Source organism: Ctenopharyngodon idella, chromosome 8, assembly GCF_019924925.1.
Source record: "Ctenopharyngodon idella isolate HZGC_01 chromosome 8, HZGC01, whole genome shotgun sequence".
In the NCBI taxonomy this organism is placed as follows: domain Eukaryota; kingdom Metazoa; phylum Chordata; class Actinopteri; order Cypriniformes; family Xenocyprididae; genus Ctenopharyngodon; species Ctenopharyngodon idella.
In genome coordinates, this window is record NC_067227.1 from 15,401,815 (window position 1) to 15,425,022 (window position 23,208).

General features: G+C 36.8%; 1 protein-coding gene across 7 annotated transcripts in view; it reads left to right on the plus strand.

The window, feature by feature from the left end:
- The window catches only part of gapvd1 (GTPase activating protein and VPS9 domains 1), a 47,091-nt gene that overhangs the window by 17,943 nt on the left and 5,940 nt on the right, over window positions 1-23,208 (plus strand). The window contains exons 5-25 of one of the 7 annotated variants that reach the window (XM_051902571.1): window positions 839-925; window positions 1,341-1,475; window positions 2,729-2,921; window positions 5,187-5,267; window positions 5,911-6,068; window positions 6,185-6,314; window positions 6,732-6,857; window positions 6,996-7,169; window positions 9,905-10,027; window positions 12,729-12,863; window positions 14,502-14,621; window positions 15,615-15,692; window positions 16,428-16,774; window positions 17,678-17,765; window positions 19,088-19,120; window positions 19,883-19,954; window positions 20,045-20,176; window positions 20,646-20,775; window positions 20,894-21,006; window positions 21,898-22,057; window positions 22,243-22,430. In XM_051902571.1, the coding sequence (XP_051758531.1) occupies window positions 839-925; window positions 1,341-1,475; window positions 2,729-2,921; window positions 5,187-5,267; window positions 5,911-6,068; window positions 6,185-6,314; window positions 6,732-6,857; window positions 6,996-7,169; window positions 9,905-10,027; window positions 12,729-12,863; window positions 14,502-14,621; window positions 15,615-15,692; window positions 16,428-16,774; window positions 17,678-17,765; window positions 19,088-19,120; window positions 19,883-19,954; window positions 20,045-20,176; window positions 20,646-20,775; window positions 20,894-21,006; window positions 21,898-22,057; window positions 22,243-22,430 (2,803 nt within the window). The remainder of the gene's footprint in view (window positions 1-838; window positions 926-1,340; window positions 1,476-2,728; window positions 2,922-5,186; window positions 5,268-5,910; window positions 6,069-6,184; window positions 6,315-6,731; window positions 6,858-6,995; window positions 7,170-9,904; window positions 10,028-12,728; window positions 12,864-14,501; window positions 14,622-15,614; window positions 15,693-16,427; window positions 16,775-17,677; window positions 17,766-19,087; window positions 19,121-19,882; window positions 19,955-20,044; window positions 20,177-20,645; window positions 20,776-20,893; window positions 21,007-21,897; window positions 22,058-22,242; window positions 22,431-23,208) is intronic. The other 6 variants (XM_051902572.1, XM_051902573.1, XM_051902574.1 and 3 more) reach the window with 6 other exon arrangements.

Consider the following 23,208-nt stretch of genomic DNA (forward strand, 5'->3'; position numbering starts at 1 on the left):
TTATTAAAAAAATAAATAAATAAATACTATTACAAAAAAAGTATTTGTTTGTGAATGGATAGCTTAAACTAGGCCTGTATGATTCAAACCATATTTTATAATACAAGTGTATATATACATGAGTGTATAGTATTGAGTGTTACGTACAGAACAGAGTAACAGGTTTCAGTTAAATTCAAGTTCTGCTTCAGATTTCTGATTCTGAACTTGAACATGAATGAACGTTATTAAAGCACCAATGATCTGGGAGTTTGCGAGTCTTTTTGACCAATATTAAAATAACCAAATTATAAGAATTATTTGTTTGTGATTTACACTGCAGCCATCATGATATTACAAAACAACTGTAATCTCTGTAATGAGTGTAACTGTTTTCAACATTGATAATAATAAGAAATGCTTCTTGAGCACCAAATCAGCATATTAAAATGATTTCTGAAGGATCATGTGACACAGAAGACTGGAGTAATGATGCTGAAAATTCAGCTTTGACATCACTTGAATAAATGATTTTTTTTTAAATATATTAAAATAGAAAACTTATTTAAATCGTAATAATATTTTACAATATTGCTGTTTTTACTGTACTTTTAAAATAAATAAATGCAGCTGTGGTGAGCATTAGAGACTTTCAAAAAGATAAAAAAATCTTAAAGGATAAATTTCTTTTTTTTTTTTTTTTTTTTTTGTAGGCTGTAGATTCAGGGACAGTGCAAGAAACACTGGATTAAGTTTATTTTATGGAATAAAATGCTTGTTCTAACACATTTAGTGTGATTCATGTCTGTCTGTGTTATGAATGTATTTGAAAAAATAAAATCTTATTTGATGATTTTAGGTGGGGCAGTTATTGCAACAGTTAGCCATGTCTGATGCAGATGATGGAGATCCTCGACGTAAAAGCAGTTTATCAAAGTTTGATAAGGTAAGATTGTTTCTGATTCTGAAACTATATCTATTTGGCATATTGCATACTGGTCATTTTACATTATAATCGTGTCACAATAGCAGAATTTCAGTAGTCGAAACCAACACCAGTGAAATTTCATAATTCTCAATATGATTTTACCACAAAAATGAATATGCCATTGAACTTATTACTTTATTATAAAGTTAAACTACATTTTAGCAAATGTCATCTGAGTATTACATACGTATACAGAAGATTAACATACTGCACACAGTATACATTGTGCATGTTACACATAGTATGAGTAGTACAGTGCTAGTATGCTATTCCAAACGTAATCAGGAAACGTTAAATGGTTTATTAACATGTTCAAAGTCTTTTTTTTTTTTTTTTTTTTTGTGGATTGACTTGACTTTTTTGGTCTTTTCAGACGTGTGTCTCTGCCTTTTTGGATGTCGTCATTGGTGGAAGGGCTGTCGAGACTCCACCCATGTCGTCAATGAATTTACTTGAGGGCCTCACGCGGACGGTGGTTTACATGACTCATAATCAGCTTTTAGCTCTGGTATGTAAAGAAGAAAGAGACGTGTGGAAGGAAGTTAATGTCAGCTGACGTTTATGATTATGTCTTCAGTATAAATGAAATTATATCCTTCTAAAATATAGTCTTTAGTTTTTTAACAAGTTGCCCTATGACTTATTATATGAGACGACTTATGTAGTTTCACATCCTTTTCTTGGCTAAAATGTTAAGGCTTCAATAAAAGTTTGAATATTTTCTGAACAGGTTTAGATGAATCTTTTTAGTTTAGCAGACAGAGAGATGTCATGTTCACAAACTAGTCCACAGTAAACTAGGACTGGGGATTTTAATAAAATATAAAAATATAACTTGATGCTAAAATGAACACATTAATCATGCCACCTGACCTGCATGTGAAGAAGCACACAAGAACATTAACACTAAGACAGATTGGTTGCACAGTGGATTGCTGTGGACTGTAGGCCTGTGACGGGCTTATGAAAATGATATGGAAATAAAGCAAATAATTTATTGACTTCTAAAGCCACTTTTTTGTAGCGTCAATTCAAGATTATTGTAGCAGATGAGTAAAGCATTGAATTTTCTTCTTTTGAGAGCTTTTACATAATATTGATGTGCAATAATTTGCAGTTAATTTAATTAATCACAGTGTCATGTAATTAATTTAAGATAAATAATCACTTTTGTTATTCATTTGACAGCCCTAATCAAAACATATTACAGTACTTTTACTGTACTCAGCTTTTGCATTAGACTCAGATCAATGAAATATGACTCGTTCTGGTGAGCTTTAAAAGATGAAGTAGACAGGCCCAAACCCGTCACGTCAATGCAGAAGTAACAGTCATGCTGCATACTTTTACAGTCATAATGCTTTAACTCTTTCTGCCCAACCCTGCCAAGAGCCAATAACCCTCCACTTCCCTGTTTTTCTTCTCAGCATGAGCAGCAAGATGTTCATCATCACACTGTCATTTACAGAGCCAATTAGCCCGACTCCTATGTTGTTATTGCATTAGACTCACTGTTTGAAATTCACTAATGATGATAGCTGAATAATGAGGCCCACCTGCATTAATTACCAGCACTGATTAAGAGTGAGTTAAAAAATTACCTGCAGACATAATGAAAGCTCACCGTACATCTTTGTAAGCTTTATTTCACAGGATGTTGACTTAAAGAAATCATTGGATGGCAATTTAGAGGGATTGTTTGATAGTATGTTTGTATCAAAGCAAAGCAAAAAATGTCTTAAACCTTATTTTTGTGTTCAGGTGGACTTTGTGCGTAGTGTCACTGCAGGTGATCAGCTCAGAGAAGAAGACCACCTGGCTCTGGAAACCCTACTAGCCAATGTACCTCAATCCCGCACAACAAAGAGCAACAGCCTGGAGCTCACACCCTCTAACACGCCCCAGCTCTCCCCAGCTACCACACCCGCCAACAAGAAGAACAGACTCCCTATTGGTATTCCTTCTACGTTAATTTTACTGCATGTTGGTTTCTGCTGATATTTTGGAGACTAATAGAGTTGTCAAAAGTACCGATTTCGGTACCTAGTGGGTACTGAAATTTTAAAAATGTGATGCTTTGAGCGCTGTTGAGCGGATTCGTAAACACCTCTGATTGGCCATTGTGTTCACGCGCTCATCGGATATGTCTGTGATTGGCTACAATGATCAACACTTCAAAAACATGTTGTAAATAGTCATCAATAACGCTCTTTCCTGAGCACTTACACAGAAACACGGGAGCGTTTGAAGACAGGTGTCTATCGCGGACCAGTCCACTTTCAAATTCAAACACTTTCATGTGCTTTCAAACGCTCCCGTGCGTTGATCATTGTAGCCAATTACAGACATATCCATTGAGCGCGTCAACACAATGGCCAATCAGAGGTGTTCATGAGTCTGCTCAACAGCGCTCAAAGCATCACATTTTTAAAATTTCAGTACCGATTGGTACCAAAGTTGGTACTTTTGACAACTCTAGAGACTAACCCTCTGATTACAGAAAGTGCAGTCCACTATAATCTGATTCAAGAATAAATGACTGTTTTGAGCTGGTTCTTTTCATGAATTGTTAAAAAATAATCAAACTGAATCGATTATTTCACACAATGAACCTACTGACTCTACATCTAACTCACTAAGTGAACTATACTATAAGTATTTAAAAGCAAGTTCTGTGTATATTAGGATGTGACACTTAAATCTTAAACTGGTTGTTCATATGACAGTTTGTAGATAGATAATAGAAAGATAATATTTTTTTTATTAGTATTAGATGAAAATAATAATGATAAAGTATTATTACTATTAATAATACAGTTTATATAAAGATACACACTTGGGTTTTTGTAACAAATTTCACTTTATTAATAATTTATTGTTGTTGTTGTTGTTATTTATAATAATAATAATAAAATTTGAGTCAACATCCCATGTATCCTTCACAGTGAAAGCAATCTCAAAATAAGCTCAGAGGAAAAAAATGAGTCCAAGTTGATTTAAGGTCAAAGAAATATTGATTTAAAATAATGTATTTCATTCAATATTAAAAGGTTATATTTAAAAAAATTAAATTAGATTTTACAAATTGATGATTTTACCTAATATTTATGTGCGCTCTGCATTTTTTTCTGCATGGAGCATAGCACTGTTAGCTCAGCAATATTCTAATCTGTTCAAATTACATTCATATTAGTTACGAGCATAGGACGCTTAATGGATCGTTCACATCAAGGACGATAACGATGAAGATATAGTTCTAAAAATTGTTCTAAATATAAAAGAATAGCAGAGTCCACACCACAACTAACGATATCGTTGGGATCAGTTTCAGAATTATTTTTTTCTCAGCTGTTGAACGATAAAACAGTGATAGCCAATCAGAATCCATTCGAATTTAAGGGCTTGCGCATTTAAAATGGCAGATGACATTGCGGATAAGTTAATTGCCGAGGTCCAGAAAAATCCAGCACTGTTTGACAAGACCCCCTTTTCAAGGATACTTTAAAGAAAATGTATATAATAACAATCGGTCATACCCTTCGAATAAATGGTGAGAAGTATTAACGGAGATGAGATCATTATGCCAGGCTAGCAAACAGAGTAACATAAAATTACCTCAAGTATCCAGCGCTAGTTTTGACAACATTGTCTTGCTTCCGTTGAAGTTGCAGTTAAAAAGACTAGGTAAATTCACTGTTAGATTAGATGGATTACACTAGCTAGATTCATTTGACACACAGCATGCTGAGGACATCTGCTGGTTAAAGTGCATGTTGTACACATTTTGAAACCGCAGCGAGCAAGCTTAGCATAAACGGACCATTATCGTTCATTGTTGTGGATGCAAATATACAGTAAACATTTGAAGTGGATCAAAAAAGTTCATCAAAGTTGTCCTAAGAAGAAGGTTTTAGGACAACTTTGATGAAAGGTTTTGATCCACTTCAAATGCTGACTACTGTAGTTATCTTTATAGTTATCGTTTTTGGTGTGAACGGGCCTTAAGAGTCATAAGCATGCTGGAACAGAGCTAATATCTCTTCTGTGCAACCCACCAGGCATGGACATTACTTGATGGTCTTCTGTTAATTTACTAGTGTTTGTTCTTACACTCATTTACTGATCTTTTACACATTGTTTATCATGTCCACAAACTCTCTGATTTCCCCCTTCTGTCTCTTCCACCTTTTTTTCTTGCCTTGCTACCAATGATCATCAGGACAACAGTTGGCAGCCATAACGTGTTGGGAGCCCTCTGCCACTGCCCTGTCCGCTCATATACCCTTAGTAACCCCGTTTGGTGGGTAACACTGCCGCCCTGCCGTGACCAACATGTACAAATACCCCCGTCCACACACAGCTTCTCACCGCTTCACCCATGCTTTGACAGTGCTCACTGTATCTGCCGTGTGTGTCTCTGCTATACATTTCACTTCTCGCTGTAACACATCTGGGCTGCATTACTTGCCCCTAGCGATATAGTTGTAGTTGCTCATACAAGCAAGACTTTTATGAGTGTCATACATTTTGTAACATGTACCTGAACCCTTTTCCACCATATTCCACAATAGCTGTTTCCTTCATTTGATTTGTTTGCTTCGCTTTATCCAGTTTCAATTAAGTTAAAAAAAAAAATGATTCTGTACAAAAAAGTCAAAAAAGAAATTCAAAAAAGGTTTCATCATCCATAAAAATGGAGATTCCAAGTTGTCTAAGCAGTATGGAATAAACATGTTCATCGCTATATTGGCAGATTTATCAGAAAAGTTTGTTCACTCGCATGTGTTATTGTTGCCATTTAAAGATGCTTTTGAGCATTTGTGAGTGCTAGTGCTCATGCAAGCTTTCATCGTGTTTTTTTTAGGCTTCTGCTAACAGTTTTAGCTGCCTTGCTTTCTTCTAACCCTAACAGTTTGTCTCCATTCCCCTTCTTCCTCACCCAGCAGGCTCTCGCAGCCGAAGCCGATCCAACATGGCCCAGGAGGGTGAGATTGAAGCTAGCTCCCAGGAGTCTCTGCAGGAGGTCACGCCTGAGGAAGTGCTAGTCATCTCCTTCGGAACCTCACCACAGACTGTACCTGGGATGATGTCAGAAAACGAGGTCTGAAGCTTTAGTCATTATGTCAAATGTTATGATGGTCAAATGTTATAGTAACAATCACTGGTGATTCTATAGATAGAGATATTGGTATGTGACTGATGTGTCTGTGTCCACAGGTTCTGACTCTGAATCTTGGAGATGGTGGACAAGGAGATGCCCCTGTCGACGACAATAAACTGCACGGCAAGCCTGACAAAACGCTGCGCTTCTCACTTTGCAGTGACAACCTGGAGGGCATTTCTGAGGGTGTGTTTTCACCAGACAACCAGCAGATGGTTCTCTTGTACATAAACTGTTCCATATCCACCTAGCATTTCTTTGTAAGAGAAAATTGTAAAAAAAGAGGAAGAGAAAGAGAAATAATCTAGCAGTCTTTTATTTTTTGTTTTAGTTTTAGTTTTTATTTTATTTTGTTTTTTATGTTTTTGGTTTTGTTTTATTTTTTTGTTTGTTTTTTGTTTTGTTTTTTTTGTTTTTTTGTTTTGTTTTGTTTTTTGTTTTTCGTACAACAAACCACCAAGACATAAACATTAGTTAGTGATCTTCTATTAATTAACTACTGTTTTGTTTTCTTAGAACTTTTGTTGCAATAAGTGTACTGTTGGATGAAACTAAATACTAGAGGTATGTTAGTGAATATGAATAATTGTGGTCTGTCTGTAGGCCCGTCTAACCGCTCCAATTCAGTTTCTTCTTTGGACTTGGAGGTGGAGTCTGTGTCAGAAGGTGGACCAGGGCCATCTGGTAGTAATGGTGCAGAGGCTTTGCAGCTACTGGAACATGAACAAGGTGAATTTGTGTTTGAGTATTTCACCAAAAAAAAAACAAAAAAAAAAAAACTCCAGAAACAAACTAAATACCATTTACAAGAACTTTTTGGTTGAAGTCGCAAAGCTTGATTATTACTCTTGGTTGTCTGTTATGTAGCCACTACACAGGATAATTTGGACGATAAACTGCGCAAGTTTGAGATTCGGGACATGATGGGCCTGACAGATGATCGAGACATTTCTGAGACGGTCAGTGAGACTTGGAGCACTGATGTCCTGGGCAGTGACTTCGATCCCAATATGGATGAGGATCGTCTGCAGGAGATAGCAGGTATGAGTGTATTTCTGTAGATCTCACAGTCATGGCTAGTCAGTCATGGCTAGTCTATGCACTTTAGAGTGCACTAGTTCATAGAGAACATATAAAGTTCATATAACCATAAATAGTAATGTTTTTTCTCTTTTCAATTTAAGTTTGACTTAATTATAAAGTTGATTTTGAACTTGGATTCATAATATTTTGTTTAGGATTCAAGTGCAAATTACACATTTTACAGTGAGATAAGGTTCTTTTTTGTATATTAGCCAGCAAACCCATTACTGCCACCTTGTGGTTAGCTGAAAAGGTGCACTTCTCACTTAAGAAACTATAGAGTGAACTTTAAAACTGAACTCTCTATATGTCAGTCCCCTTTAGTAGTACCCTAGTTATTAAGATGGATTGTGTTACTGTAATTATATTTGAGGTTTTACTATTTTAGACATTGTAACAAATCATATGCCATTTAGCTATATATATGTAAAGTACTGTGCAAAAGTCTATATAAGTATATCTGAATACAATGGATTCTTTAAGCAAAAATCAGTATTTAGAGTGACCTAAAGATTTTTTTCTAATACTGCATACAATTTTCCTGTATTTTCTGGTTATATTGTAATGAAGAGACTGAGAAATACTTATATATGGTCATTATACCATTGCTAAAAACATCTAATGGTGGCCTAAGACTTTTGCACAGTACTGTATATGTGTGTGTAATGTATGTTATTTTTTTATACAAATCATATGAAGTATAAATGCATTAATGCACATTTAGACAGAATCTGAATCCAATATCCAAAATGTAGAGTATTGTATTTGGTCCACCTCTGTGTTGACTACATTAATTTAGTCTTATTTAGTTTAGTTTAGTCTTATGCTTTCCTGGAATGAGAAAAAACTTTAGGGTTAGGGTTATTGACTCAAAAATGACTCAGTGTTTGTAAGATTTCTGTACAGAGTGATGTGCAGAACAACCTCAAACTGCTTCTCATTTCATTTGATCACATTCCATCTCTCTCTTTCTCCTTCTCTGTCTTTCAGTCATCTCGCTCCCTCCACCCCTTCTTTTCACTCTGTTCCCTCGTCTTCCGTGTTCTCTCTCTTTCTCGCCTCTCTCTCTCTCTGACATTCACACAGTCCCTGCAGTCTTATTGACCTTGGTTCCTTCTCATTTGCATCCTCCATTTTTCATTCCTCGGAATATGGCGTTGGGGGACTTTTCCATCATTAAGTGAATTTACAGCGATTTCCTTATGTGTTTTCTCCGAGGGATTGGGTTATGAGATACACATTAAATATCCATTAATACCTCATTATCCCACTGATAAGATTACCATGATAATGAGGCAGAAATTCTAATTGTTTCACTACTGCGGGTGCCACTCATTTAATCATGCACCTGAAAGACGGGCGGCCCAGAGCCCCTGCCTCACTCACTGTAAACAGGGCCAGCGGGGGAAAGCTCTCCTGCAGGCCCACCAAACCTGCCCTTGTGTGTGCACGTATGTGTGCGTATGTGGGGAGACGTGACCTGCGGAGAGTTTCATATGGAGCGCTCATGATCTCTGCTTCCGCCCGACCATCAAACGCCCCTGCACGCGTGCAAACAACCCCCCCCCCCATGCTAGCTGTTCACTCCCCCCCCCCTCCCGCTCTCCATCTCCATTCTTCTGCCTTGTTAGGCGTTAGCTCCTGTTGGGAGTGTTTCGGAGAGAGGAGGCGCTGTGTGGGATGCTGGTTGAGAGAATAATGAGGTTATGAGTGATGCTCGGCTCGATCCACACCTCAAAGTCACAACCCTGATGATGCCGCGTGTGTGTCTGCGTCTGTGTGCGAGGGAGGCTGCGATTAACCTTTGGCCATCCCTGTCGCAGTCCGTCTACTTGCTGCTTTAGATAAGAGATGCCTCATACCCATGTGTTTCTTATGTGTGTGTGTTGGGCTGGGCATTGACACATTTCACAATTCTATTCAATTCCAGTTCACAAGCATGTGATTCAATTTCATTTCAATTCGATAAAGATTCATTTGGATAAAAGTCAGTATGTCGATTTTTCTCAAGGAAAACATCTTTCAACTAATGGTGTAAACTATGCAAGGAACCCTGTCAGTTGGTACATAACTACAATAATGTTTCTATTCAAATTAGTTTTTTTTAAAATACAGCCTAAACATTTAAACGATGGCTGTCATAACCTGTTTTCATGATAGATTTAGTCAAACATACATTAAATATTAAACATAACTTCTGAGCTTTAGTCGATGAATGACTTTTCTGAGGTAATTATAACGTTGTGTGACATTGTTTACAAGTCTTTCCATGGTTGAAACACTGTTTAAGTTATAACATAATACATATTTCTTTTCTGTAAGTTGTACTGTATCATTCTGCATACCTTCTGATGTTCATACATGTTTATTTTGTGCAGTAACTAGTAGTAAAGTGGAAGAGATGATCAGTTCATGTGTGCTCTGTGCTGCCGCTTTGCTTAAACAGAGGTGCTACAACAATCTGTCAAGATTGAATACTCAACAATAAAGAGTGTCAAAATAGTTTTAATTTAGTAATTAAATGAACAGAATTTGAAAGCGAAGACTTTTTCATAGCAAAAGTAACAAAGCACAAATCTTACTTAAGAATCAGTATTGTTTTATCAAAATGTTTGTTTTATCAAAATGTGAATCGATTAAAATCAAGAAATCAGTATTTTCAACCAAGCCCAATGTGTGTGTTCTCCTCTCAGGGGCAGCGGAGAATGCGTTGGGCGGCATGCTGTGTTTGCCAGTGCTTCTGGACCCATACGGTTCTACCATCTCTGAGACAACGAGCGAAGCGTGGAGCGTTGAGGTTCTGCCAAGTGACTCAGGTGAGAGCTGAATGCATACAAGAACAGTTCAGTGAATAAAGCTGCCCATCTACTGGTGACCTCTATCAGAGCATTAGTATTCAGCTTTGGCTTCACTCAAGAGAGTCTTTTATTAAACATGTACAGTAGCTCTGGTCTCAGATGCTGGTCAATACAGAGTAGAGGTCTGCACGGGCTTTAAACTGAAGCCCGAACCCGCCCTGTACCCGAGATCATTTGACCTGACCTGACCAGTACTGTTAAATTTTAAGACCAAACTCAAAATTGGTTTCTCACAACAAATGACTTTTTGCAATATGCTGTATTTCAGGATTGCATGCAACAGTCAGTAAACAAAAATGGTTTCTTCAAGGCACAGCGGCCCTCTCAGCAGTCAGCACACAGGAGCAAAACAGAATTATGAACCTTTGTGAAATTTAATGAATTTTGAAACTTTCCTCTTGGATCTTAAACTTCGAACTTCAAAACAGAGTTAGTGGAAACGGTTCCACAGCTATTTACACAAATATATATCCTTCTCAGTACGAGTTATGAAGGAAGACAACATGCCGTTCTCTTCCTTCATAACTCATACTATGTGTGTGTGTGTGTGTGTGTGTATATATATATATATATATATATATATATATATATATATATATATATATATATATAATATACATTCTTTTTTTTTTTAATTATTCATGAAACATTAACCCGAACCTGACGCTGTTTTTTGGGACACGTCAGGCTCGGGTCGGGTAGCAGACCTCTAATACAGACTTCCATCTGTGCTAAAATACACTAACTTCTATGACACAGAACCAGTCGTCAGCTACTCTGATATCACTGTTAAAGTCTGTAGATGTCAGAGACTATATATTATATTCTTTGCAAAGGTTTTGCAAAACATTTGTAAAAAATGAAACGTATGCACAGATTAATTGTCCACAATAAGATCTAAAACATGCATTTAGGAAATGGATGAATGAATTTTCATTTTATGCCGACTTTAAAGTGTTCCTTTAAAGTAGATTGTTAGAGATTGTTAACCTGTCAGTAGAGATGTAATGATTCACTCAACTCACGATTCGATGCGATTCACGATACTGGTTTCACGATACTGGTTTCACGATTCGATTTTCTCACTATTTTTTTTTTTTTTAACAAAATGAGATTTAAATGAGAAAGTGTCTTTTTATTATTTCTCGGACAAAATGCTGCATATTTCTTTGTGAAATTTAAATATCTTTATAACAAAGCTAAATGTAAATTTTTAAACGGATCCTAAATCAAATAAATAAATAAATAAATAAATAATACAAATAAAAGAAATCTCTTCATATGAGTACATGAACAAGATGTTTATTATTACAGGCTGAACTATCAGTAGCCATTTAAAATTAGAGGCAACCACTGCATTTTAATCACGATCCCAACAAAGATGCTGCATATATGCAGCATGAGCAGTTTTTAATTTAAGTTAGATTGTATACTTTTTAACATTTGAAGCAAAAACAGTATGTTCAGACTTTAGCTTTGTGAAATTATGCTGCATAAAACTTCATAACAGCAGACGGGCTGCATGAGAACGCAAATACACTTTCTTGACAGCAGGTGGCACTTATGGAACAGCGGCAATACAGCGCTTCCATTGTTAATGCTGTAAACTGTGCGCTAAAAGTACTTTAAAATGCATTCTGCGGAAGTAAGATAAAAAGAAAATATCATCTAAACTTTTCTGAACCCAGTCAGCTCTCCTCAAATATACATTCATATAAACTCCCGCCCCAAAATGTATTGCGATTCATTTAGCATCTCAGCCGACTTGAATCGTCACGTTTTAATCGATTTTCATCCGGTTCCGGATGTATCGTTACATCCCTATCTGTCAGTAATCTATGTACCTTTTATGTCTTCATTTTACATATCTTCACAGTATATATCTTCATGTGTTGCTATTTGCTAACAATTAAAAACAACCAATTAATGATCAAATTTTAATAATTTTTTTAAAAAGATTTTAAAGAAGAAAAAATGCAACGTTTTGTGTCAAAGCATTGGATCTGTGTATTGTCATTGCAGCCTGATACACATGCTGATCTCCCTTTATGTTGATAAAAAAAAATCACTCATCTTTTTGATTGATTGATTAATTGATTAATTAATTAATTTGTTCTTCATTACGGTTTAAAGTTTAAAACTAATTACATTCTACAGGCTTTTGTTTATTTTCATATTTGAATTGATATTTAGCTTTTTAATTAAACATATGTGTTCAGTTGCATATTAGTTTTTGTTGTGGTATTGAGAATTTTAAAAAATTTACTGGTATTAGTATCCACTACTATAATTTGGTTGTTGTGATATCACTAATAATGATCCTGTAAAGGCTAATTATGTTATGAATCATACAGTTGTGAATAAGAAATAATGTAAAACAAGACTGTGCCAGTATCAGGCATACAGCAGTCTGTGTGTGGTCTTGTCTCCCTGCCCATTTTGCATCACAAACACAGGAAAGAGAGAATGAGTGATTGTTTTTTGCTTTTCTGGGGTTTGTTACAGTTCTAGGCAGTGGAAAAGTAGACTCCGAAGACCAATTGAGACCTGCATTATTACAAATGAGCACGTAAATGAGAGCCCTCCACGGGGATGCCCTGAGTGTCTTTATGTGTGTGTAGATACACCGTTTTCTACAGTTAATGAATCTGTGTTGCAGAAACTGCAGACTTGAAGCAGGAGGAACGCTTGCAGGAGCTGGAGAGCTGCTCGGGTGTGGGTAGCACTTCAGATGACACCGAGGTCAGAGAGGTCAGCTCCCGACCCAGCACCCCGGGACTCAGCGTTGTTTCAGGTACACATACAGAAGCATAAAGGCCCCGATATACTCATGGTGAAGTTCTTTTTCGTTCTTCGTTTAGGGGTAAAAAGAAGTTTGAAATACCTTTGCAGCAACATACTGTTAGCGAACTTCCCAACACTGCCCACACTGCTGAGAGCGACGTTTAGATGAATATGTTAAAGGGGTCCTTGTTTATGATTTCACTTTTTTAACTTTAGTTAAACAACATCTGCAAAGTTACGATGCTCAAAGTTCAATGCAAAGTTCAAAGGGAGATGTTTTCTTCTACAGAAATTGCTTTTTAAGGGCTACAACAAATGGCTGGTAGGGACTACAATGAACTTCTTCCTGGGTTGGTGACATTACAAACCCCAAAATTTACATAAACCCTGTCCCCGAGATTCTCCAGCTTTGTTGTTGTTGAACAACCCGAAGCGTGAGCTATTAAAGCTCCGCCCTCTTCTGGAAAGCAGCAGCTCATTTGCATTTAAAGGGACACACAAAAACGGCATGTTTTTGCTCACACCCAAATAGGGGCTGTGTATTTGCATTCGGATATTTAATATGGCACTCCAGTAAAGTCACATTGTTTATGTATTTAGCACTTTATAAAATAGATTGCTTTAAAACAAGCATGAAAATACAGCGTCTCTTTCACTTAGAATTACAACTTAATTTTCTACTATAAAGCAACTTTTCATTGTGTTCATGTTTTTACTCCTGTCTCACCTTGACGGACTGAACAGAAGAAATGAATCATAGAAGATTTTCATGAAGGCAGAGCTTCAGAGCCACACCAACCTATTACATAGATGCCACAGAAAGGTTTTTGCCAGCTGAAGTTTTCTGTAAAGTTCCCTTTGGCAAGCTGTTTCGAACCACCGAAACAAACTCCAAACAACCTTTGTTTTAGCATCATGGGCCTTAATTGTCTAAATGTGTTCAATTGAATGGTCACAGTCAGTCTGGAATCACAGATTTGAGTAAGCATGAAGTCGCAGCATTCAACAACCCAAAGGTTTGAACATCCCACATACATGTCACATTTAAATTTTATTCTCTGCCTCGCTGAGTTCTTTATTCAGTGGCTCTTCTGCCCTGACATTGTGATGAAGACGAAGAGCCAGGTAATACAACGGCATACTCCCGACAGACTCCTTGTGGGGAGTTTTCCCTGAGGACTTTGGCAGATGGATTGCCTTTTCCTTCCTCTTTCGTTCATTCTTGCCGTTTCCATCTCTTTTTCACCTACTCTGACCTCCCTAGGGATTCTCCTGCCCTCTTTGTGTGCTCAAGGGAGCATTGGTGTGGTTTCCCCACTTCCATGAGGAGCTTGAAATGAGATTGGCTGTTCAACTTGGCCACCACTCCATCACCTATGTGCTAGACTTTTGCTTACTATCTGAACTATTCTGTATATCTGAGAGATATATGCACAGTCAAATTCTAGGCTTGTTTTGCTAATGCAGCAGAACAGAAGTTTTTTTTTTTTTTTTTTTTTTTTCATCATTTGTTCCTTGTATAAGAGGTATATCCTGCCAAAGTTTCCTCTTTGACAAACCAAACTACTTTACAACTCTGAAGGTAATATGTTTGCCTCTGTGATTTATAGTTTGAGGTTTGCTGATTTGTTACATATTGTTTGTGCAGGCATCAGTGCCACGTCAGAGGACATCCCCAATAAGATTGAAGACCTACGCTCAGAGTGCAGCTCAGATTTTGGAGGCAAAGACTCCGTGACCAGTCCAGATGGAGAGGACTCTGCTCATGGTACAAACACACACTCAAGTGACTGATTGGGCACATACATACTGTGCTTTGTACAGAATTTTAAGATTGGTGCATCCATATTTTCCCAGTGAATGCCAACTTTATGTTGCTAACCAGTTTATCTGTGGTAAAAGCACATACATTCTCTGGAAAACAGATGGCAAAGAGCGTAATGCTGACATATCAGATGTTTAAAGAAATTAAGAGCCAGCGGAACATATAAACATGTAATAACTTGGTGCATCTTTAAGTTTAAATTCATATTTGTATGTTTTGTGAGACCTTACATTTAAATGCAAGAGAGTATGTCAAATTTGTTTATCTTCAGACATAAAAGCTGTTTTTCTTCACTATTAAAAGGATTAGTTCACTTCAGAATTAAAATTTCCAGATAATTTACTCACCCCCATGTCTTTCTTTCTTCAGTCGAAACGAAATTAATGTTTTTGAGGAAAACATTCCAGGATTTTTCTCCATATAGTGGACTTCACCAGGGTACAATGGGTTGAAGGTCCAAATTGCAGTTTAAATGCAGCTTCAAAGGGTTCTACACTATCCCAGCCGAGGAATAAGGCTCTTAACTAGCGAAACGATTGGTCATTTTCTAAAAAATAATAAAAATGATATACTTTTTAACCACAAACGCTTGTCTTGCACTAGCTCTGCAATGCGCCACGCATTACGTAATCACGTTGGACCTTCAACCCGTTGTCCCCTGGTGAAGTCCACTATATGGAGAAAAATCCTGGAATGTTTTCCTCAAAAACCTTAATTTTGTTTCGACTGAAGAAAGAAATACATAAACATCTTGGATGACATGGGCTGAGTAAATTATCAGGAAATTTTAATTCTGAAGTGAACTAATCCTTTAAATTTCATCCTGCACAGCTATTGAATTTTGTTTCTTGGGATGTCTGGTGTGGGACTAACACATCCATTGTCACTCATTTACTTCATCCCTCTTTCCACCCTTCCGTTCTTCCACCTCTCTAGGAGCTCACAGTCTATCCTGTGCACCCTCTCAAACAGATTCACTGCTGGCCATGTTTGATCCCCTCTCCTCTGGAGAAGGTAATGTCACTTCCCAGCATGCACTGCTGTTGAATGCAGTACTTACACATGTAAGACCTAGAAAGGAGTGCCATTAATGTGCCTAATGACAAGAGCCCACTAAACAGCATGTGCGCTGTGAAATAAAGGAAGCGCTTGCCAGATTTCTATCCTATTATGGCCAATTCTGGTAGAATAGAGGGTTTTATTATATTGGTATTTAAAGGCTAAGTTTGATTTGTTTCTGTCCAAGCTTACAAATCCACAGTGGAAAGTTGCATAAATGTGTTGGAGAGACATTGTGAGAATCTGTGTGTGGGGCAAGGTGAGGGGATGACAGGTTGCTAGACCTCACTGCAGGCGTTTTGGCTCAGCAGCTCGTCCCCACTGAGCTAGTGGCACAGGGCTGGCATTGGAAGGCACACAGCAGAGATGCTGTACCCTTGGAACAGGTGGCCTAGTTTCACCTGAGGTCTGTCTGACTCTGACAGCTTTCTCAAGCTTCTCAAGCTAACACACACACACACACACACACACACACACACACACACTCATGCTGACGGTATGCATGGAACCTTTTTTATGAATGCCAGTTGAACAGAAGTCATGTCACGACCCTGGCATCTAGTTTTGTTTGTCAAGAACTGGCGGTTAAGTCGCAAATATCAAAGCGCAAAAGTTTTTAGAATTTAGCCGTTGACATTATTTAAATCCAAAAGCAAGGACCCCCTGAATTTAGGTCAAATGTCTTTGCAGGTTCATGCACTGGCACCATCGTGCGGCCCAAGGTGCACTATCCCCGACCCCCTCACCCTCCCCCTGACCCACCCATTCCAGAGGCCAGCATAATGAGCCACCAGGAGCCTCGCCCGCCCCTCTTCGCCCCCCACCTGGCACAGGGTGACCTGGAGCATCCCAAGCAGAGGCACTCTTACCCTGAAAGGCTGGTGAGAAGCCGCAGCACAGATGTGGTGTCCGCTGGACGCAGACCCAACAGTGATCCCGGACTGAACCGCAGGACCATGATGGAGGAGAGAGAACCGGCTGGGGCCTTCTCCACAGGGCCCACCTCTTCTCCCAGCAAGGATTCCCTAAAAGGAGAGGTGAAGAACATGAATTTATGTCTTGTATAATCAGTATTATTTAAAGTTCAAAAGTTTCTGGTCAGTAAGATGTTTTTTTTTTTTTTTTTTTTAAAGAAGTCTCTAATGCTCACCAATGCTGTATTTATTTGATTTGAAATATTATTACATCTAAAATAACATGTAATTTAACATTTTAAAATGTAATTTATTCCTATGATGGCAAAGCTGAATTTTCAGCAGCCAATACTTTAGTTTTCAGTGTCACATGATCCTTCAGAAATCATTATAATATGCTCACTTGGTGCTCAAGAAACATTTCTTGTTATTATATTATGTTAACATTTCTAAACTGTTTTTTTCAGGATTCTTTGATGAATACAAAGTTCAAAATAACAGCTTTCATTTGAAATTGAAATTTTTTTGTAACAATTATAATGTCTTTACTGTCAATTTTGATCAATTTAATGCATCCTTGCATGAATAATGTCTTAGTATTAATTATTATATTTATAATATTTATATAATAATTATTCAAAATCTTACTGACCCCAAACTTTGGATGGTAGTTTACAGTATATAAAAAATCAGATTTTTCAGATTTTTTTTTTTTTTATATATAAATCAGTTTGAGTGAACTTGAATTTGACTGAAGTATTTGCATAATTTTATTTTATTTTACTTCTTTTGTTTATATATTTGTGTTTTTCCAAATTAAATTATTTAAATGAAATGAGTATAAATATTTTCTTCCTCCACGTAACAATTTTCATTTCTGGACAAAAAATATCTTTCTACTCAACTGTGTCAGTTGAACTCAAATGTTTTTCTTCAGGGTTCAAGTTACTTGAGGTCAAGTAATTAACAGAATTTAAATGGTTGAGTTAACTACTCCTTAAAATTACTGTTTTTGGATGCATTTAGTCTGAGGACAGAAAGGACAGTGATGATGAGAAGTCTGACAGGAACAGACCCTGGTGGAAGAAGCGCTTTGTTCCTGCCATTCCTAAAGGTGAGGAGCCCAACTCTTACCCTAAATTGTTTTTTTTTTTTTTTTTTTTTTTTTGTAAAAACTGCATTTCTGCTTTCATCCTTTGGATCAGTGGTCAATGGCTTGAAAATTGAATCGATATAGAAATTGCTGGCATAGAAAAAAGTACTCTGTTTGAGTGGGGGAAAAGTGCTGATAATATCTGCTTTAATTATTGACCTAAATGGATTGATGGCAGTGATTTTGAAAACACTAGTATTTGCTGATACTGACATTGTCAAGTCTATGATGTGCATCCCTACAACGGTTGCACTATTTTACAGTACGTTTACTTAAAGTGAACTTACAGTGTACTTACCTAAAAAACTGGGTAATATGAGGTAACTACAGGGGGTTAAGGTTAGGTTGAGGGGTAGGTTCAGGGTTAGTACCCTAGTTATTACCCCGTTATTGTAATTGCTGTAATAAGTACATTGTATGTACATGAGGAAGTTCTACCCCTGCAACTACAAGACTTCTTTAAACTTGTAAAACACTTTATCCATGTTATTGTTTTTCTGTATGTGATCAGTATTTCTAATTGGAGAAGAATTTCTCTGTGATTATATAGTTCTTTTATGAAGTCAAATATTATTCATTTTAAATATTACGTTCTTTTCTATTGGCTGTTTCTTACTTACAGATATTTGACAGTTAAAATAAAATAAATAAATATTTAGTGTCTTTTTGGAATTGCCATATACACTACCATTCAATTTTTTTTTTTTTTTGACACAAGTATCTTATGATCTCCAAGGCTGCATGTATTTGATCAAAAATACAGTAAAAACAGTAATATTGTGAAATGTGATTCTGTCATAATGTCATCTGTTTTTTATGTTCATATATTTTAAAATGTAATTAATTTATTCCTGTGATGGTAAAACTGAATTTTCAGCAGTCATTACTCCAGTCTTCAGTGTCACATGATCCTTCAGAAATCATTTATATATGCTGAAAACCGTTATGCTGCTTACAATTTTGCTGTTTATTTTGTGGGAAAAAAAATAATTACAAAGTTAAAAAGAACAGCATTTATTTAAAATATAAATCTTTATGAATGTCTTTACTGTCACATTTGATCAATTTAATGCATGTTAATTGAATAAGAATATCATATCTTTAAAAAAAAAAAAAAAAAAAATACTGACCCCAAATGTTTGAACAGTCAAACTCCCAGATGCAACTCGAATCAGTCTAACTTTCTGACGCTCAATAGCAATTAGCATTTAGCATGGATTGGGTGAAGAGTTTGTGTTTGTGAACCCCAACCCTGTCTGTTGCTGTCTGTGTTCCTCACACAGTGCTCTATTGGACTGCAGAGGGTGAACTCCCAGGTAACCCACTCTTCAAGCTCTCTCCCACTCAATCTAGTTCTGTACACCAGCAGCCCGAATTTGTATTAGATCCTGTAGACTCCTCCTTGCCACTTTGTGACATGAAACAGTCGAGCTTCATCTTTTCATTCATGCAGCCATTTTGGTTTTCCATGGTTTATTTTGCAGTGGTTGACCTCTATAAAAGGACATTTGCTCAAATATGCACTTGAAAAAGATGCATAATTTAATGTGGGTATATCAAAACTACCAGTACTTGGGTTACAAGTCAAAACTAAAATAAATAATAATAATTATTCAAGTATTTCTTTTTAAATTAAAGGAAAAAGAAAGTTTGTTTAATAGCATATTGCTTTTTGCTGTTAAATCAAAATTGGTATGGAGATCCATGAAATTTAACTATTGAAATTTTGGTATTGCAACCTCTATTTTCATAGACTTCCTGTCATATAAAGACAATATAATCTGTTGGTTTTTGGACACAGCCTAAATTCACAAGAGCATACACATGGCATTCTGCAACACAGAGCTCCACATCTGTGTGTTTGCACTTTAGTAGTGACATGCTTCCTGTTTTAGTTCCCCATTACTGAAATTTTGGTTGTGGCTCATGTATGGAGCAAAAACATTCAAAGCATGTTTGTTCATTTGCCTCAGAGGACTGGAGAGAGAATCCGTGTCTTGAGGTTAGCTTTCTCATAGGAGCACGACTGCAACGTTCTGCCATTTTGTGAGAATAACAGCTTCTGTTCATCTCTGCAGTGCCGATCGCCGGGCTCCGAAAGCGGGACAAGCCAGAAAAAGACGAGCAAGGAGCAGAGAGGGTCCCACAAGGTCTGCACACATTTAACTCAATTATACAGTCACTGCAACCATTGTCCACATTGATCACGTATGTACTGTATGCATTTTTGTGCATCTCAGATGAGCCTTCAATGCTCAGACAGAGCTCTAAGACCCAGTCAGCGGAGGCAATAATGGACAAGTACATCAGGTACATGGAGAAACGACCCGCCCCCAGTGATGGAGCAGTTGCCGGAACCTATATTGGACAAGGTTTGCTATTTAATAATCATTCTTTATACACAAACACACACAAAGGAACACACTCTTTTTCTTTAGTGTTGAGGCGTAAATAACTTGGAGTAAAAGTAGTGATGTTTAATAACTCAGTGGTCTCAAAATGAACAGAGGTCAGCCCAGCAGAGTTTAGCTCCAACTCAGCTGCTTGAAAGTTTCTAGTAATCCTGGAGTCCTTGATTAGCGGGATCAGGTATTCAGATCAGGATCAGGCTGTATTCGGGTCAGGCTTACTGAGTTTACTCACCCAGGGTATAACTACCCTAAAAAATTTTTGAGAATTTTTGTAGTTTACCACTGAGGAAACTATTTATATTATTCTTAAATTGAAGTAATTAAAGGAATAGCACTACTTACTATGCTTTCTACTCTCATCTTTTAAACAAAATTTATCACTGATACAGTTTGTTGTCTGCTGTTGTAACTGTTTTTCTGTGTTTTACAGAGCCTTGTAGAGAAGGAGACAGTGAGCATGACTCTCCTAAAGATGAAGTTCTGCAGAACATCTCTGCAGATGACCTTCCAGACTCTGCCAGTCAGACAGCACCACCTCAGGACAAGACGTTCTCCTTCAGGTCTCTCAGACAAAATCAGTACATTCTGAAAGTCTAAATCTCAGTTAGAAACCAAAATGGCAATGAACATTTAACAGAATCAGACTGATAACCTGCCATGTCTGTTTCATCTCTGCAGTGATATTAAGAAAAAGCTACGCATGGCGCTGTGCTCTGCAGATTCGGTTGTATTTCCCATCATTCCACCTGCTACAACACGTAACGGCCTCCCGGACCATGCAGATCCCGAAGGTTCCTATTACCCATATTATCTTCTGTTATGTATACTTGCCTCCACTATACTAAGTTGTAATATATATTTTGTAATATATACAGTGCTTAACAAATTTATTAGACCACCACCTAATGTAAGGTTTGTGCCACAGCTGCTCTAAACTAACAGTATTGGTGATTACCAAAATAATTTTTTACAGTATGTTTCTGTAATGGTTAATCCACACCAGTATGTGTAAACTCTTTAGTCACAGTAGTGTTTTTAATGCTAAAATTTAATTATTGTTGGGATTTAATGGATTCAAAGATAGATCACACAAAAGTTTCATCAAAAGCAAGTCTTTGGGAACAGCTACAAACTATTTGGAAGTCAATAACAACAGAGACTTTGGAAAAGTACATAAAAACAATGCCAGCTTATCAAGGCCAAACGAAGCCATAAAATCAAATATATAATTTTTGTTTGGTTATTATGTGTGACTAAAGATTTATTTATTTATTTTTTTTCTCCAGTTTGTTATTTGCCTAAAAAATGACAATAAAATTTTAGTTTTAAACAAGTTTTTGACAGATTCCTAAAATATTTGTGATTAATAATAATAATAATAATAATAATAATTAATATTATTATTATTATTATTGTTATAATTATTATTAATTTATTATAGCTATTATTATTATAATTATTGTTGTTATTATTAATTTATTATAGCAATTATATTGAATTATCATGTACTACTACGAATTATCATCATCATGGCAGTATTCAGTTCTATTTAAAATAAACCTTCTTTTGTAATAAAGTTTTTGTAGCTTTCTGCTCATGGGGTGAAAGTAGCTGTTACGCAGGTTCTGAGGTTTAAAACGCTGTGCATTTATGTCTGGCCCCTGTCTCCTCTCTCTCCTCAGACAACGAGATTGTGTGCTTTCTGAAGGTGCAGCTGGCGGAGGCCATTAACCTGCAGGATAAGAACCAGATGGCTCAGATCCAGGAGACTACGCGCTGCGTCAGCCACCTCGACCCCCGCACCTGCAGAAAACTGCTCACTGCCATGGCAGAGGACTACAGGTACACACATTATTCTCTTATTCTCTCTCTCCATCTCTTAATGTCTCACTAACTTTGTCTCATTGTCTCTCTCTTTTAGTCACTTCTATCACACACAGCTATGAATCACCATTTAATAAAAAATTGTGCTGACATATTTTTGGGCATGACTCCATAATGAGCGCTGTGATGGTTTTGTGCTGTAGGAAGCGGGCTCCGTACATCGCCTATCTGACGCGGTGTCGGCAAGGCCTGCAGACGTCTCAGGCTCATCTGGAGAGACTCCTGCAGAGAGTGTTGAGAGATAAAGAAGTGGCCAACCGCTACTTTACCACCGTCTGTGTCCGACTGCTGCTGGAACACATGGAGTCTAAGATGCTTGACTTCATCAAAGGTCTATATGAATTTCTTCGTAGATGAGAATGGCTTGTACTTTCAATTTTGTGTTGATTGCCGATACCTGAAAATCCGGTGCTTTCTTTTAAGTAGCAAAGGTGGATATTTGTCTCATTAGAGCTGAGGTCTCAAACTTTAATTACCTGGCGGTCACTAGCCAGCTGGTGTTCTTCATTGGGGCCAGTTCAGTGGTTACAAAAAACATGTGTTTTACAGCTACTAATTTTATACATTTATTTTTACATGGTTGGCCCTTTTTAGAGTATTGTGACTCATAGTACACTATTATCTCGTGTACTACTGTGTTGTTTAGTGGATTAATGATGTATGATGCTTCAGAAATCATTCTAATATGCTTATTTGCTGCTCAAGAAACATTTCTTCTTATTATCAGTGTTGAAAACAGTTCAGTATTGCTTAATATTTTTGTGAAACCATGCTACATTTATTTCAGGATTCTTTGATGAATAGAAAGTTCAAAAGCATTTATTTGTAATAGAAATCTTTTAAAAAATTCTAAAAGTCTCTTTTGATCAAATTAATGAATACTTGCTAAATAAAAGTATGAACTTTTATTAAAAAATCCTCAGACCCCAGAGGGTTAAGAAATCTTACTGACCCCCACCTTTTGAATGGTAGTGTGAAAGGACTCAAATACAATACAATAATTCATTTTTTTGTAATTAAAATAGTATAATTTCAAATAGACAGGCAAAATAAATTGGCTGCAGTAGCTGCAGCTGGTTGAAAATTGACAATATTGTCATAATGCAACA